The 17,420-nt window shown below is 64.9% G+C and overlaps 2 protein-coding genes across 2 annotated transcripts in view; both read right to left on the minus strand.

Annotated features, from left to right (window-relative positions):
- Positions 1-7,418, minus strand: part of DGAT1 (diacylglycerol O-acyltransferase 1) — a 9,766-nt gene extending 2,348 nt beyond the window's left edge. The window contains exons 1-7 of the mRNA XM_039846218.1: positions 6,967-7,418; positions 2,811-2,898; positions 847-887; positions 661-746; positions 524-576; positions 331-436; positions 4-198 (exon numbers count right to left, since the gene is read on the minus strand). Of these exons, the coding sequence (XP_039702152.1) occupies positions 4-198; positions 331-436; positions 524-576; positions 661-746; positions 847-887; positions 2,811-2,898; positions 6,967-7,415 (1,018 nt within the window). The 5' untranslated portion in view covers positions 7,416-7,418. The remainder of the gene's footprint in view (positions 1-3; positions 199-330; positions 437-523; positions 577-660; positions 747-846; positions 888-2,810; positions 2,899-6,966) is intronic.
- Positions 7,419-13,542: 6,124 nt separating this feature from the next.
- Positions 13,543-16,941, minus strand: SCRT1 (scratch family transcriptional repressor 1). Its single transcript, XM_039846117.1, has 2 exons — positions 16,545-16,941; positions 13,543-14,613 (listed from the first exon to the last, which is right to left on the minus strand). Exons 1-2 carry the CDS (start codon positions 16,657-16,659, stop codon positions 13,667-13,669), a joined length of 1,062 nt encoding a protein of 353 aa, XP_039702051.1. The 5' UTR covers positions 16,660-16,941; the 3' UTR covers positions 13,543-13,666.
- Positions 16,942-17,420: the final 479 nt, after the last annotated feature.

Here is a 17,420-nt window from a genome sequence, read left to right on the forward strand (position 1 = left end):
TGCCCAGGTCCACTCCCTCCCCACGGCAGGCATGGGCTCTAGCCTCAGCCCCAGGCAGCCTCTCACCAGCCTTGGCCTTGGCCTTGGCCTTGGCCTTGGCCCTAGCCCTGAGTTGTCGGCACCATAGGTTGACGTCCCGGTAGGAGAAGAGCTTGAGGAAGAGGATGGTGTACACGGCCAGAGCCAGCACGGAGCCCACTGCAGGAGAGGCAGGCTCAGGCCATGGCCTCCACACCCACACAGGAGGGCCATGGGCAGCCCCTGTGGCTGGCCTACATCTCTCCTGTGGTACCCGAGACAGGCTGGGCCAGGGGTGGGATGGGGGGGCACCTGGAGTGATGGACTCCAGCAGGAAGGCCACGGCTGCCGGGAAGCAGAGAATGATGACCAGGTTGAGCACATGCAGCAGCAGCCCTGCCTGCTCTGTCAGGGCGCCCTAGGGTGGGGGAGCAGCACTCAGCCAGAGCCCACCCCCAAAGGGCCCCCCGGGGGAAAGGCTGCTGGGCGCAAGGGCGCTGCTCACCACTGCCAGACGCTTCTCCACCTGGAACGCGGCCACAGCAAAGACGTTGGCCACTGAGGACGGAAGAAGCAAAGGGCCGGTTCAGGCTCAGGTCTGACCTGTCCCCAGCCCAAGACCCCCTTCAGCGCCCAGCTCACCAATAAGCAGGCACAGGGCGGGCCAGCTGTAGGGGTCTTTCAGGAACAGGGACACCACCTGGATGGGGTCCACCAGGATGCCATACCTGGGGGTGGGAGTGAGGGTCTGAGCTGGTGGGAGGGCTGAGTCAGCAGGGAAGGGGCGGGGCCTCAGGGGCGGGGCCAGGCCCTGGGGACGACACTCACTTGATGAGGTTTTCTAAAAACAACCGGGCATTGCTCAAGACCTGCAAGAGAGGGGACACACCCCGTTAGCCCGTGCACCCGCCCCAACCCCTCCCAGTACCCGTGGGGACAGCATCCCTAGGCCTGGACAGCAGCCTCAGTCCTGTGGGCCCAGCTGGTGTGACCCCAAACCAAGCGGAAAGATGCACTACTCTCCCTGGTCACACCAACGAGGCTCCAACCCCAATACCAGGCACCTCCTCACGACCATCCGCAGCAGCAGAAGGGACAGCTGCCCAGCAGCCCTCATCTGCCCCTGTGGAGCTGCAGAGGGCCCCAAGGCCACAGCTGCTGAGGAAGCAGCCTCCCCACGCCCGGGGCAGCGTCCTAACCACTAGCCAGTCCTGACGGCAGCCAGCCGAGGGCCAGGGCTGCACCGGCCGTGGAGCGCAGCGGCCTCAGCTGGTGCTGCCACACTCCAAGCCCAGGCACTTGGCCCCAAAGCAGCTTCCAAGGATAGAGCCCCATCAAAGCGGCTCACAGCTCCAGCCTGGGGCAAGGCTTGCTCCCTCTGCAGGGACAGCAACCTCCTCCCCCACACCACCAGGCACAGGCCCTACACAGGGCTCATGGTAGCTTCTGTGGAACCCTGATGTTGGCAAAGGGACACTGCTGGGGTCCTTTATCTGGGTGGTCAAGGAAGGCTTCATGAGGAGGCGACAAGCTCAGAGATGTAAGGGCTCCTTCCCCAGCCACAAGTCTGATTCGCCGGCCTCCTGCCAGAACACACAGGGCCCCACACTGTCACCCCACCAGTGGTGGCCTGTCCTGCGAGCCCACATCAGGCAGGAGCCAGCGCTGCTAATCCACAGCGCTTACCTTGAGGCACAGGCCACATAGGGAGCATAGAGGACAGAGCCAAGCGTAGGGTGCCCGTCTGTGGCGAGGGTGGGGAATGGCAAAGGCGCCAGAAGCAGGGGAAAGGATCTCGGGCAGTGCCAAAGGACAGGCAGGCCCAAGGGGCTACAGAGAGCACACAATGCTGGCCGGGCTACTGAGGGCCTGCCCTGCGCGGGCCAGGAATGACTTCTCCTGATGACGTCTCCTTGCTCAGCCAGTCTCCCCACAGCTCCCCAGGGCGCCTCCTGGGACCACAGAGAGGGAGTAATGGGTGTGCCTGGAGCCCCTTCTACACACATAGCATGGGAGCCATGCCAGAGACCGGCAGGCATATCGGGGTGAGGGTTGAAAGCTTTGGGCCACATCAGCCCTCAGTGGTGGGAAGCAGGCTCAAATAGGCCTTTGTCCCCTGCCCTGCCCTGCATGCTGCTCTTTTGAGTCCTGGATTACGGCTGCTTCTGGGCCCCACCCCCACAAGGTGTCAGACAGAACTGGACCCTAGAGCCAGGGTCCTCAGCCAGGCCACAGGGTGAGGGGGAGGCAAGAATCCCATCTAATACCTCTGGGGGGCGCTAGGACTCAGGCTAAAGGAGAGGGGCTGGGGGCCCGCAGAACCGTGGCCTGGGCTGCTGGGCCCAGCCTAGGCGCCATCTTCCCACCTCTGTTCACCCCAGGCCCGGCACCCAGGCCAGGCAGCCAGGGACACCATTCAGAAGAGCAGAGAGAATTCTTCCTGGACCCGAGACCACACATGCTGCCAGGGAAGCACTGGGCCCACCGGGTGCCCTGTCCACAGTCACCCAGTCCGCCGGCCCAGGGCCAGGCGCCCATCCTGTCCACTCCTCCCTACTTTCCCACACCCGCCCAGCAAAGCCACAGCCCACAGCACAAAGGCCTCCCCCATGACCCTCTGCAGCCTCTCCTGAATTTGAGAGGGACCAGAGTCTAGAATGTGGCCCATGGGAGCCTCAGTACGTGGCTCCTGCAGGGACTGCCACCAGTCCCTCCCCACGCACCCTAGCCACACAAGCTTGGTGCTCCAGTAAAGCCTGAGCCCCGCCCTCCCTCACCACCGTGTGACTCACCAGCATCACCACACACCAGTTCAGGATGCCACGGTAGTTGCTGAAGCCACTGTCCGAGCTGAACAGGGAATCTTGCATGCGGTGGCACCTGTCAGGGCAGGGGACAGTGAGAACCTTGGTAGGGTCAAAAGCCACCCATACCTCCCAGTCCAGGACAGGTCCGGGCCCTGGCAGACACCTGAGAGCCCAGCTGAATCCAGCGCGGCAGCTGGGCCCAGACTCCCAGCATTCGCCCTATGCCCACTCGCGGGAGGGAGGGCCAGCCAGGGGCCAGCTCTCACGACCACCTGGGGCCTGCCCCTCCAGGCTCCGGGCAGGGCCAGGCCATGGACAGGAACAAGCTGGCCCTGCTCGGCCCAGGAGCCCAGCCTCGCTCCCCAGAGGCCTTGGGCTGTGGAGTGGTAATGGGCCCACAGAAAGAGCCCACCTCAGAGACCTGGGCCACCTAGTGATGCCGGGCAGAGGTAGGGCAGGGGCAAATCCACCTCACCACCCAGTGAGCTGATGGTCTCCCACCCGCCTCAAGCCACCTCCTCCCCACACTCGGCGCACGCAGGGCTGAGTGGGCACGGGCACCACAGCAAGGGCCAGCCGAGCACGCGGCCCGATGTGCACCTGTGTGGCCTCCAACTGCTCTGAGAAACTGTCACCTCTGCCAGTTCAAGCACCGGTGAGTAAGCGCTGCGCTCCTGCCGGGCTGAGGTGCTGAGGGGGGACCCGCCTGGGTCGGGTGCCTGGCAGCAGGGTCTCCCACAGCAGCAGGCAGAGGCACGCGCATATCCCTGTCTGACCCTCGGGGTGGCACACGGTGGAGGAGGGCCGCAGGGCGCTCACCAGCTGCGCCCCCGCCTCACCCCCGCGGCCATGCCAGCAGGAAGCCTCACAGGACATTGAGCAAAGCCTCCGGTTCTGGAGGCCAGGGCCTCCCTTTCCACCTGCCTCAGGAGGTGCCCAGGTAGGGGAAGTGGGCAGCATGGCACAGGTGCCCTCTCAGGGCCGGCCCAGTCACTGTGGCAAGCCTGGTTTTGGCTGGAGTCAACACTCAGACGGCCCCACCCAGGAAGGGAGGGGCCAGGAGGCTGAGGTGCTGCTCAGCACTCTTCATTCAGGGCAGTGCCACCAGGCCAGCTGTGCGCCCCCAGACCCAGGTCTGCTCCGCACCTGGTCACCCGCCTCTCCCGGTCACAGGCCTGGCCTCCCTGCACCCATCCTCCAGTTTGCCTTGGCCTCACGGTGAGGCTGTGAGCCCCACCCCAGGCCCTCTTCTCCCCGAGACTCTGCACCTGCCTTTCTGCAAGGCAGGCAGGGATCCAAGGCCCAACTCCCCAGAGAGGATGGCCCCTGAGCTTGTCCCTAGCCCCCTCCCCTAAGTTCAAGACCAGTAGTTTTCACTAGAACCATCCCAAAGTTGACTCGTGCTCCAGCCTGCCAATCAGCATCTGCACATCCACGCTGGGCTCAGCGCCCCTGAGGGCCGTTTCACAACGAGGTGACCCCTGCCCCTTCAGGCCAGCAGGACTGTGCTAGCTTTATCTGTGGCAATCTCTAAGACGCAGATGAGGGTGGAGAAAGGGTGTTGTTTTCCAATCTGACGCCAAATAACGCTGTAGAAGCCTTTTCGGACCTTCCGCAGCCCTCCCACACCTACCCCTTAGGCCCCCCACAGGTCAGCGGCCCCGGCCCAGGGAGGGCACCCATCATCCACCAATTCCCACGAAGGTCCAGCCCTGCCAATGCAGTAAGCAGCAGTGGACCAGAAGGCACCCTGCATGGGATCTGGCCACCACTGCCAGAGTTCTCTGTCACCCTCTCCCCTACTGCAGGGGCTGTCCACGCCTCTGTGCCCTGCAGCAGTCCCAGACCCCCTCCCCAGGCAGACCCCGCCAGCGGGGCCATTCCAACTTATCGTGTGTGTCACCTCAACCCTCACATCACACAGGAGGCAGGCACACGGGGAAACTGAGGCTCGCCGAGGCTCAAAGCTTGCCTAGAGGCATAGCCTCCAAGTGCAGACCACCCCTGGGACCACACAGCCCAGCTCCTGACCAAGCAGAGCAAAGAGGGAGCGGGGTGCCAGCGGGCACTGCCTCCACCCAGCCTCTGGACTGAGCCCTGTGGTGCCGGGTGGTTGAGTGTGCCCCCCACATCCTCAGACCTACTGGAGAGGGGGAGACAGAAGACACGCTAGGGACAGACGCCCTGGGAGGGCCCTGCCTGGAGTGCCCATGAACCAGGGCCAGAGGGTGCCCCAGGAGTCCTGGGTGCAGAGAGGGTGTGGAGCACCGGGAAGGAGTGAGCCACAAGGCCAAGAAGAAAGGGGTGACTGCTCCTTCCGGCCCCACAGCTACGCCCAGGCTGGAGGAGATGAGCTCACACCCGGAGCGTGGCTGCCACACCCGGCCAAGGTGAGCAGGAAGTGCAGGAAGTGGGGCAAGGAGGAAGCAGGAAAGAGAAGGCACCAAGCAAGGAGGAGGCGGGGTGACGAGGAGGACAGCCTGAGCAAGGCAGGCTCCGCCGCCCCAGACCACGGCCCGCAGATCACGGCCGAAGCCCCAGGGAACCTCGAACCTTGTGGTATCCAGGTTGGAAGGACAAGCACACATAACTTGCATGTCCTGCCAACCAGGAAGGACTCTGACCACCAGCTCCCCCTTCCAAACCCAGGCAGACCCATCCTGCCACCTACTGCTCCTCTGCCCAGGGGTCCAGACCTCAACTGTGAGCAGACAGGGCTCCCTCTCACTGAGCACCCCGGGGCGGTGCGGAGCAGGAAAGTGACTGTCCCTTCCAGTGGCAGCTTGGCCTAAGCTGGCACACCCCATCTCACATAATAGGACCCCCAATTCCCACCCCCTCCAGACAGAGATCATGCTGGCCATGCCCCTGCCTCCTGGAGAGGACAACTCTGGGGATCAGCAGAGGGGGCTCTGGAACCCTCCTGTTCTTTTGCAGCTTCCCTCAGCAGCGCCCCTCTGGAAGCAAGCATCCCTCTCATTGGAACCGCCCTCCTCCCCGGTGGCACCTCCATGAACTGCGGGTCTGACCTTTGCTCACACTGCTCAGTGCTGAGACGCTCTTATCTCCCAGGTGGACTGTGAGCACACCGAGGACAGGGACAGTGCCTGCACCCCAGCTGCCCTGGCCTGCCCTGGCCCCATAGTGCCCAGTGAAGAAACCCCTGTTCTTGTTTACTGAGAGAGCAAATCTTTGCCAGCCAACTGACCGATTGCCCACTTCCTCCTTGATAATCTCTAGCCCTGAAGCTGCTCCCGAAGCCAAAGTTCCCGGGGGCCCTGGCCCAGGGTGAAGGCCAGAGTGAGGGAAGGGATGCAGGGTGGCAAAGAGATAGCTTGGGGCCAGCTTGGAGGAAGGGGCCAATGTCCAGGCGGGCCAGGTCCTCCCCATCAGCCTGAGCTTGCTCCCCCCGCCCCTTCCTGTCAGTCCCTCAGCTAAGCGGGGTGCCCACCGGTGGGTGTGCCCACTTCAAGCCCCTCTCCTGTACCCGGACCAGGACCCAGCTCTGTCCCTACAGCAGATACTTGTTCTGGTAAGAGAAGCAGGGCTCCAGGCCAGCCAAGCACTGGGTGAGGGACGAAGGAGCCAGGAAAGGAAGGGACCCCTATTTCTCATCTGCACAGAGGGGAAAGCCTCACTGCTCCCTGCTCCTGTCCTCAGGCAGTCCCAGTCTCCTGCTGGCCCCTCCCAGGCTGACCCACCCCCCTCTACCCCCAAGGCACCCCTCATAGCCCTCAAGAGGGACCCCCTTCATCACAAGCCCTAGATCCATTCCAAGCCTTCCAGACAGAAAACTTGTGCACGGCTGGAACCAGCCCTCCTAGGGCCCCAGGCTCCTGGCTCACCCTGGGAAAGAGCCTCAGGACCCACCTAAGGGTGTGCAGATGGAGGAGGGTCTGGAAGCTGGGCTGCGACCGGTTACCCTCTGTGACCCCCACCTCGGAGACCGCAGCAGGCGACACCCCACCCCTAAGCCTCAGTTTCCTTGTGTGGACCCAAGGAGCACACCTGTCCACGCGAAGTCCGGGAGCCAGCCTCTCGGACTCGGACCCCGAGCTGCTGCGGCCATGCCTGAGGGACCGGGGAGGGTCACGGGAGCCCGGGGCGGGGTTCAGAGGTTATGGGTGAATCGCACCGCTACCTCAGATCCCACGGGTCGCTGCCCACGTCGGCGTCTTCGTCCTTGTCCTTGTCCCAGGCCGGGGCCGGAGCGTCCCCTCCGGCGTCCACATCCCGCATCTTCTCCTCCGCCGCCGCTGGGCCACCGCCGCTCTGGCTCGAGGGCCGCGACCCCGTTCTCCGGCGCCGGGAGCTGCCCGTGCCGCCGCGGTCACCCATGGCCTCGACCCGCACCCTGCCGCGGCCGAGTCCTGGACCGCCGGGCTCGCAGCGCCCGAGGCCCGCTGCCTCGCCTCCGGACCCAAGGCCAACGGCCGCCACCGCCCCCTGCCGGCCGCCGTAGCCCGCGCGCCGGCCGCGCCGCCAATCAGCGCGCGCCCGCCGGGTCCGCCCGCGGCCAGCCACCGCGTCACGCCGGGAGCCGCTAACTAGCGGACCGCGGCGGCGGCGGCGGCGGCGGCGCGCGCCCATTTGTAGTCCGCGGGCGCGCGGGGCACCCTGGGAGTTGCTGTCGCCCCGCGCGCGGCATCCTGGGAGTCGTGGTCTCCTGGCGCCGCCTCCGCGTCTCCGCGGACGCGCGGGCCTCCTGGTAGCTGCGGGTCCCCTGCGCCCGACCGCCTGCCTGCCTCACATCCCATTCTATAAACACTGGCGCGGAGGGTGGGAATGGAGGTCAGTTATGAAACGCGTCGTGTGTTACCGTCGGGTCCACGGGGACTCGCCTCGCCTACCACCCAGCGCGTTGGTTTCCGAGTGCGCACCACGCAGAGCATGGCTGTCGTCACCACCGCAGACACCCGCTTTTCCTCGGCTTAGGTTATTTAGACAAGCGCCAGGCCAGAGGTTGCAGCGGGAGATAGGCCCCAGGCCTCGTGTCCCAGGGACGCCCACCCTGTCGGCTGACTCCCAGGGCCTGGCGCAGGTAGAGTGACAGTGCCGCACCCGGGATGGCCGCGCCCTAGCACGCCTCTTTCACCTGGCCTCCCTTCGGCCCAAGTCCGCAGACCGGCAGAGCCTCCACCATTTCCTACCTGGGCCAGTTTAGTCAGGGCTTGGGGAACCTGGCGTGCCGGATCGCGGGGACCCAGAGGCTTCTGTGTCATTGCACAGCCCTTGCTAACACCCCCGTCATGTTAAACAAAGCAACTAATCCATTATAACAACTGCAAGGTGCGACCTGCGAGCGGGCAAGTCCGCGTCCCACCTTAGCTTGACATACATCTTGCACACAGGGCATGGAGTGTGAGCGTCCTGGATCTCGGGGTTTGAGCGTTTACTGGGGAATCAGGCCTGGTTTACCCAAGAAACACCTGTAGCAGCAGAGCCCATTAGCCATTCACTGCCCTGAGATGAGCAGGGCTGAGAAGAGCCCTTCTCTGGAAGCAAAAAAATCAAGAGGCTCGGCCTGAAGTCAGCAACCTCTCTTCAACCAAAGCTTTCCCGCCAGACTCGCCCCTGATCCACCACCTCCACCAACAACGCCCAGGTGACACACTCTTGCTGCCCATGGGCCATCTGGGGCTGATGCCAGCCTGGCATCTCTACCTGGCAGTCTGGGGCTACCAAGCAAGTGTCTTTGAGTAGCCTGCCAAAGGGGCCACCCTGACAGGATGGGAGAGAACCCTCCTCCCTCCCCCGCCACCCCTGCGCGTGACCACATGGCCCAACCTCGGTGAGTCAGGACCCACCCTGTCTCCTATTCAGTCTCCCAGAACGTTAGTCAGTTCATTGGGCGGCCCGGGCCAGGCGGAGCTAGGCCTTCCTCAGTACTGGTCGCACGGGATGGCGAACGAAGGAGAGGACCCTGTCCCTGTAGCGTAGAGGTGAGCCCTAGGTGCTGTGCCATGCCTCCTCTCTCCCTCCCCACTCCGTCTCCGTCTCCCCGGCAGCGAACCCAGAGGCTCTGCACGTGGACCCACGTGTCCCTGCTCGCCTTCTGGCCTTGCTCTTCTCCAATACAAAGCCAAGAACTAGCGGGCCGGCCCGGGCTGGCAAACCGATTGGTAAAGGAGAAGATTGAAGGCTCAGGCTGCCAGTAGGTCCGAAAAGGCTGAGCGCAGTACCCAATGCGGAGTGAAGGGTCGTGTTGGATGCAGCTGCCTATGTCCACGTCCCGGCTCCAAGCCGTCGGCTGGCAAGTGGTGGCGGGAGTGAGGTGACCACAATGGACCGGGGGCCACCAGGCAGGACCGATGCGGCGGGGGACCGTGGGGAAGCCAATGTTCCCGCACTGAGGTTGAGAACGAGGAGAACAGGCCGCGAGCCAATGGGAAGGCACGGACTGTGAGCACACCAATAAGGAAGAGCCTCGGTACCGGCGTGGGGCGGGGGCTTTTGGAAGGGAGGCGGGACCAGGGGCGGGGCCTGCGAGAGGAAGGTGAGCCCTGACGGAGAGGCAGAGCAGGACCGAGAACCCCAAAGGAGGGCGGGGCCGATCTCAGGTTCCCCACACCCTGTCCCAGTACCTCAAGACCCAAGGCGTGGTGTGGGCCAGTGCACCAGGGCACAGAGGAAAGGTTAAGGTGGGATTGGTTGAGGACTTAAATGTGCGTGGGTGGTTGTCGAAGAAAGCTCAGCGGGGATCTCCCAGCCGGGAGCAGCTACAGATTAGGGGGGCCCCGGCCCAGGGTGAGGAAAGACCCTTGCAGGCCTGGCAGACTAATGGGCTGGGAAGGGCTCGGGATTAAGAGAGGGCTTCCGGCTGACTTCAGGATGGAAGCGCCATGGGCAGGTCACGGAAGCTGGTGAGGAGTGCGACCAGGGGGGCCGGGACAGGGTAGCCAGCCGCCTGTGCTGTCCATCCTCTGGGAAGCAAAGTCCCATCCATGGACACCTGTAAAGACCGCAGGGGGGTCTCGTCCCAGGCCTCCGGGAGGCAGCCTTCGTCCTTCCGCCCCCACCACCCCACAGAGTCCTGGAGAAGCATAAAGCGCCAGTGAGACAGGAAGCTGTGGAGGCCTGGGAAGAAGTCAGCGACCAGGAGCTTTCCTCCCTGTTCAAGTGAATCTGGGGGTAGGGTGGGTGGGGTATTAGGGCAGAGGCAGAGGGTTCCTTCCCTGATTCTTCATATGCAAATTGGGCTATGACACCTACCCCACCTGGGGACAGTGAAAGTCAAGGATACCTGAGCAGGGGGGCTTAGTCACTGACCTCTTCCCCAAAAGCAGGGGCTTTCACACCTGGTGTGTTACCATTGACAGTGCTCCCAGAAGGGGGCACCCACCTCCATGTGAGCCACCCTGAGCAGCAGGCCCACCGGCTGTGACCTGCTGCAGGTCAGGCTCCCCTGCTGTCCACAGGATAGAGTCTAGGTGGGCTTGTCACCTGCCAAGGTTTGGGCAGCTGTGCTGGCCCCAAGCTGACTTGGTTTGATCACATGCCTCTAAAGACTTGGGGCCACTCAGCTCGTGCACGCAACCTGGGTGCCAAGAGGCATTGCTGGAGTAGAGGTCCCCATCCCTGGGCTGTGCCTACCCAGCACATCCCTGCCCCTCATCTCCTCAGTTTGACTCATCCTTTGCAGAGCCTGAGGGCTGTCGGTGGATGTGGAAGCCTCTTTGCCTTCCGGACACCTCCTCCCCAGAACCAGCCTGGCCCAGCTATCCATGGAGGCCTCCTCAGACAGTGGGATAACACATCCCCCTACTCTGCAGGTCAGGATGTGGGCAGCAGGCTGCAGGAAAGGACCAGACCTCACACCCTCTGCCACCCCCATTTTCTCCAATGGCCTTGAGAGGGCTTGCTGGTGCCTGTCAGGCCTGCCCAGGCAGCAGGAGCCCCTACAGGGAGAGTGGGGTCACCTATGGCCATAGGACGGCCGGCCCTGCTGTACCTACTCTGGTCCTTTCTAGATCAGCCCTGGGCTGGGCCTGAGTTCAGGCTGGAGTCCCTTAATCCCCTAATTCCTGGCACAAAGTAGATTCACCTACCACAGGGGGTTGCTCCTGGGACTTGGCTTGTGAAGCCCACCTTCCTGGGTAGAAAATGGCTCTATTGCACGAGCAGGCTGCCACTGCTCCCTCTGAGGTGCCTCAGGAGGATGGGTGGGGGACGCCCCAGCACCCCCCTGCTGGCGGGCCCACCCCTGAATACATCAGCCCGACACTCCAAGTTCTATCAAGAGTGGCATTTATTCTCCTCGTGGAGGTGCGGCGCTCCGGGGAGCTGGTGCTATTGTGCTTAGGAAGGAGGTCTGTCCGTCCGTCCGTCTGTCCGGCCGGCCCCGCCCCAAACGGGGGCGGAAGAGGGGCGCGGCCCGAGTAAAAATCCCGGCCTGTTCCGGGTGGGAGTATGTACAAGGCGGCGGGGCGCAGGCGGGGGTGGGGGCGGGGCGGGCCGGCGGCCGCAGCCCCCACCCGAGGGCCCCCGCATCTCGGGCCCTACTTGTAGAATCAGTACAAAATAGGTGCTACCTAAACGTTCCTTCTACCTGAATTCGCTAAGTCGGTTATTGTGCTGCTTAGTTATGGGGGCAGGAGGGGGCCCATGGCTTTCCACGGCGGCGGGGTGTGGGGAGAAGCGGGAGACCCTGGCCGGCCCACAGCCCTCCGGTCTTCTCCTTAGGTAGGTAGACAGGCGTGGGGTAAGGGCGGGACGCCTGTGTGCGCGTGTGCATGCGGGTGTGCCCGACACAGGCGGGCAGGCCCCCGCTTGGGAGCTGTGTGGGTTCCAAGCTGGGGTGTGGAGGGTTGGGATGTGGGCCCTGCTTTGTTGGACCCTCGGGTCAGCCCCTGTGGGTGCAGCTGAGCGGCAGCGGAGCTTGGTGCCCAAGGGGATGGGACTAGCCAGGTCATACTCTCCAGCGTTCACCTTTCCGTTTGGCCTTGGGCACTGGCCCAACAGGGCAGAGCTGGTAGCCAGGGGAAAGGAGAACTGGGGTTAGGTATGGATGGCCCTAGTGGCGCTGGTCCGTGGGGACCCAGGTCTGTGCCACCGGAGCTGAGAACGCCAAGCCCAAGTCAAAGGCAGAGCCCGACTGAGCCCAGCACTAGACTCTAGTGCTGCGGTGGGGAGGAGGGGCGCAGGGTTGGGCCTACGAACCGGGCCTCTCTATATCCTGGCGCACCCATTCCCATCTCGCGCCTCTCACGAATATGCACTCTCCGCAGGTCGCCGCAGTGGGCCTGGCACATAGTAGGTACCGTACCAATGAACGGTCGGTGCGTGATGAACGACTGAAGGAGGGGTCTTGGGGGCAACCACCCCGCCCCTGCCCCTGGAACCATTACACCGCCGGCTCTGCCGTGGGGGGGAAAGGGCGTAGGGAGTCGGAAGGGGGAAGAAAGTCTGCGCGTCCGGCCCCGCGCAGCGTCCCTGATCTAGGGGCCTATGGGGTGGGTAGGGCAGGGGGATACCTGATTCTCAGTAACTCTAGAGGCGGCGGCAGCTTCGCATGCAGTGCGCATTATTGCTCTATAGTCGGCATCGGACTAACTAAGACGGGGAGGGAGAGGGCAGCCCCGGGAAGGGACGGGAGGAGGGTTGGGGCTGCATGCAGTGACGTCACAAAGGCGGCGGCCAATGGGGCGGGCCCTTGGAGCGGAGTCGCCGCCGAGGCTTTGGCATAGACGGGCGAAAGTTGGCAACAGAGTGGGGTCGGGGCCTGGGGCTCAGGGGAGGGGCCGGCCTCTGAGAGGCGGGGCCTGAGGCTCCCAGGGGGCGGAGCCCTGGCGGGGGCGGGGTTCGAGGACGGGGACGGGGAAAGTGGATCCCGGACATCCCAAGCCCCCGGCGTCGGCGGGAAGGATGGGGCCGCAGCGCCCCTTCCCTGACCCGAGTGCAATCCGTTCAGAAATAAAACGTACAAAGTACAGAAAGAAAGAAACCCGACGCAGCCGCAACCCCCCAGGGGGCTTTACCCGCAAAGCAAATACAGAGAGGTGTGTAGAGGGCCGTGCCCAGGCCTGCCTGCCGGGCCCCAGCAACGTGTCCTCCAACACCGAATGCCCGGGTACGAGGGAGAGGGCCCCGGGGCGGGGCGGGATTGGGGTCTGAGGAGGTCGGATAAGTCCATGCGATTCGATATGCGTCATTATATTCGTTATGGAGGACAGAGCCCGGGAAGCTGGGCTGGAAGAATTCGGATTTGGCAGAGGATGAGAGGCGAGGGTAAGAGAGCGGCTCAGACTGAGCCCCCAGTAGGAACCCGAGGGAAATGGGTACCGCTGTCCGCCCCCCTCCCGGGTCCCCAATGCGTCTGACACTGCCGGGGTTCAGCAAAGACTGAGCAGGGACACCTCTGCAGGCTCCCCTCCTGCTCCTCCCCGGTCTGCTGCCGGGGAGGCACCGGCTCCCCGGACGTCTAGGCCGCAGGCCTGGCCCTGGAAGGCTTGGGAAGGGGTGGGGAAGACCTGAGTCTCTGCGACGCGATCCAGGGGCACAGAGGAGGGAGGTGGGGGCGCTCCCTACCTCACCCCACCCGTCTTCAGAAACCTAACTCGGAGATGAGGTTCGGTTCTGGGTCTCCTCGACCCTATTGCTGGGAAAAAGCCTGGGGCACCCTGGAGGGGAAGGGAGGGGGCTCGGGGTGGGTCTCCCCTCGGAACCCTATTGCTTGAAGGGGCTGGCAAGGCCCCCGGCGGGCGGGGCGGGGCCGAGCCCCCTCCCCCCTATTGCTGTGAGGAGGGGCCCGCCCTCCCGCCCCTCCGCCCGAGCGCCGGCGGAGACTTCCCTGGGGGCCCGTATTGCTGAGAGCCGACCCGGCTGACGGAGGCACCGCCGCCCTAGGCCTGCACAGGGCTGAGCTGCGGTGGCGCAGCGGGCACCGGCGCCGCGGGGCCACCGGCGCCGGCGCCGCCCTTGAAGCAGGCCGACTCGTAGTGCTTGTTGAGATAGGACTTGAGCGCGAAGCTCTTCTTGCAGCGCTTGCACTGGAAGTGCTTGAAGGCCGAGTGCGTCTGCATGTGCGCGCGCAGGTTGGAGCGATCAGCGAAGGCCTTGCCGCAGTGCGCGCAGCCGAAGGGCTTCTCGCCGGTGTGGGAGCGCATGTGGCCTTGCAGCAGCCAGGGCCTGGAGAAGGCCTTGCCGCACACGCCGCACTTGTGGCGCAGGTCGTGCGTGAGCAGGTGCATGGCCATGGCCGGCATGGACACGTACACCTTACCGCACGTCGGGCAGCGCCGCGCCAGCTGACTGTCCAGGCTGCGGTGCGTCTGCTTGTGGCGGCTCAGGTTCGACGACGTGGCATACGTTTTGCCGCACTCGCCGCACGCGTGCCGGCCCCCTGCGCCGCCGACCCCGGGCCCCGCGCGCGTTTCGGTGCCCGCCCCCGTGCGCGCACCGGCCCGGCCTCCAGCCCCCGAACCCGCACCGCGCGCTCCCATCCCGGCCCCGCCTCCGCCGTCGCCGTCGGGGGCCGCAGCCGAGGCCGTGGAAGGGGCGGCGGCGGCGTTGGAGTTGGCGGCCTTACGGCGCGAGCGCCCGTCGGTGATGAAGAAGGCGTCAGCCGCGTAGCCCTCGCTGACGGCCGCGTCGCCGTTGATGTAGCCGCCCGCGGCTGTAGCCAGCTCCGGGCGCGGGGTGGGCGGTGGCGCCGAGCCCGCGGCCGCCGGGCCCAGCTCTCCCCGCACGGCCGCAGCGTACATGGGCTCCGGGGACGGCCCTTTAAGCAAGGCCGCCTCTGCGTCGCCATCGTAGACGGAGGCGGGCCCTGCGTAGTCGTTGAGGTATCCTGAGGGCCGATGAGGACAGACAGGCGGATGGCGGGAGACACCGAGGTCCAGAAAGGAGGGAACAAGGAGAAAGACAAAGGGGAAGGGGCCGAGGGACCGCGGGGCAGGGAGGGGAAGAGAGGAGAGGAGAGATGAGAACGATCCTGGCCGGGCTCCGCCCCCGCCCGCCCCACCCTCGCGGTGGGGGGTGGGTAGGGGGAGGTGAGAGGCGCATCCTCGGGCGCCGCTGCCCCGCTTCCGCGGAGCCTCAAGGTCAGGGGGGAGGGGCGACGTTTCCCTCTCCATCCCCCTCCCCCTCGGGTTCTCCCCACTTCAGCAGTTTTCTCTGATTATGCAACACACTGCAGACCCGCAGCGCACAAAGCCAGGACCGCCCGCCCGCGGACCCTGTCAGTACTGCCTCTCGGGGTTCCCACTGGCTCGTTTCCTGGCCCCTGGAGCCCACGCCCAGCCTTGATGCTGCCCCTCTCTGGTCCTTTAGGTAGCCCCAACAAGCCCCGGAGACTTGTACCTCCCACAGCCCCTTGAGCCCTCACTACACCACCCTCTCACCTCCCCCCGGTCTCCTACTCACGGGTCTTGACCCCCTTCTGATTCCAGCCCTGTCTCCCTCCACCCACTCCGCTTTTCCCTCCACTCCCTTCACTCCTCCTACACCCTTGGATCCCACCTTGGTCCACATTGCCGTCTTCCCCCAGGTCCTAACTCCTCTGGGGGCCTTCCCCAACCCCAGGACAGGTGACCAGGAAGGCACTGTGTTGTGGAGAGTATGCCGGGGCATACACCAGGGGCCACCTTCACAGGGACAGGCTGCAGGCAGGCAGCATCATGCTTGCTGGTAATTGCAGCTGTTCTCAAGGCACAAGATGGATCTCACAACCTCAGAGTCACAACTGCATACCCCACATGATGCAGGCTCTGGCTTCTTCAGGGCAACACCCAGCCATCATCAACCCTGGAGTCCCTTCACAGGGTGGGCTGCACCCTGATCCTGGCACACACCACCTACTCGTGCGGGGTCACACAGGCAGCCACCCCAGACATACTTAAAGCCAGGGTTGCCAGTCACATGGGCACACAGCAGCCTCAGAGTCACATGGTCCCATGTAGTGGCACACAGGCAGGCACACACTCATACAGGGTCACACACAAGCGCACACAGTCACATGGCCACACACAGTCACATGGGCACACACAAGCTCACACACAGGCTCATGCTCCTACAGGTCACACTTGCTCTGCCACCCCATGTAGCTGGCACTCGTGGCCCCTTTGCCTGTGTGTTAACAGCTGTCCTTGAACTTCGGCACCCTTACACAAAGAACCTCCCCTGCTTCCAGAACTGTGGACCTCCCCTACCCACATTCTTCTTCCTGACCCTGGCTCTGGGAAGATACTGCCGCTGCCTCTGTTGGTATCTTCACCCTGACAGGTGGGCAGCCCCCACTGGACCCCATGCCTACTCCCTGCTGCTCACAGTTCTCCCCTGCTGTCTCTAGCAAGCAGTCCTGGAGGTGTCGCCAAAGAAGAGAAGAGGGTACTGAGGCAGGCCCAGGTTTCTGGGTGTGGGTGTGCATGCATGGCTTGGTCCTGTCGTGTCAGCAGGTGTCCATGCAGCTGTTTGTCCCAGCATGGGTCATGGTGTGGGTCCGTGTGTGCTTCCTGTTTCTGACCCCTGTCCCCCAACCTCTCTCCTGCACTGACACTCCCTGCCCAGCCTTGGACCGGTTCTGGCCTGTCTGCGTTCCGCTCTCCCCACCCCCACCTCCATCTCCTTCCACAGTCCGGTTCCAGCCGCCGCTTGCGCCTGCTCCTCTGATTCCTTAGGTCCATTTCCTGGGCCCCTGCCCCCCTCCACCCCCTCTGGCCCTCCGCCCTTCCAGCATTGCCCAAGGCCCCTTGCCGCCCCCAGCCTCAGCCCAGCTCGCACCTTTCTCGTGCAGTCGCACGCCGAGGTCGCTGCGGGCGCGCCCGTAGGAGCTCTCCAGGTCTGCCGAGGAGAACGTGTCAAGTTTGACCTTCTTGACCAGGAAGGACCTGGGCATGATTCCTGTGTGGCTCCGGCGCTGCGGGCCTGCGGAGCCGGGGCGCGGGGGGGCTGCGGCCGCGGCGGGGCCCTGTCACCATCCGAGGAGTGGCGGAGGCAGCACGGGTCCCCACTCTGGCCTTCGGATGCTGCCGCACGAGCGCTGTCCTCTCCTCCCGCTGCCCGCCTGCGCTTCCTCTGCTCCTTCCTTCCTTCCCTCTTCTCTACTCTTCTCTTCTCGTTTTGCCTCTTCTCTTTTCTCTTCTCTTCCTTCCTTCCTTCTTTCCTTCCTTCCTGCCTTTCTTCCTTCCTTCCTTCCCTCCTCTGGTCCCGGCTTCCCAGCCCGCAGTGCCGCCCCTGGACAGGCGGGGGAGGAGGCTGGGAGGGCGGGAGGGGGGGAGCGGCTCCGTCCCGGGCCCGGAGGCTGCGAGTGGGTGCAGGGCTGGCCCAGCTTCGCGGCCCCCTTCCCTCCCCCCCGCCGCGGCGGCGGAGCCTCAGTCAGCGACCCCCCATGCCCTCGGGGGTGGCGGCGCCGGGCCCGGAGAACGCGGCGGCGACTGGAGCGCCGGCAGCTTCAGCACCGCGGCCAGCGCCGGCCCGGCCAGCACCTCGGCCAGCGACCGGGCGCGCTCAGCTGGCGCGGGCGACGAGGGGCGGGCCGCGGGGTCTCGGCCGCCGGGCGGGGGTCCTCGGTGGGGGTCTCTGGGAGGCTTGCTTTATTGTTCTGCAGCCGGAGCGAGCGGCGGCGGCGGCGGCGGCGGCGGCGGGCGGGGGCGGGGG

The sequence above is a fragment of the Pteropus medius genome, unplaced genomic scaffold, assembly GCF_902729225.1.
Source record: "Pteropus medius unplaced genomic scaffold, Ma_sr-lr_union100, whole genome shotgun sequence".
NCBI lineage: Eukaryota > Metazoa > Chordata > Mammalia > Chiroptera > Pteropodidae > Pteropus > Pteropus medius.

Bases quoted from the DNA above. Each gene is read 5' to 3' on its own strand.
- SCRT1 (XM_039846117.1), bottom strand. From the start codon at position 16,659: ATGCCCAGGTCCTTCCTGGTCAAGAAGGTCAAACTTGACACGTTCTCC. The intron at 14,614-16,544 runs GTGCGAGCTGGG...ATCGGCCCTCAG, and splicing joins CGTGCGACTGCACGAGAAAG to GATACCTCAACGACTACGCA.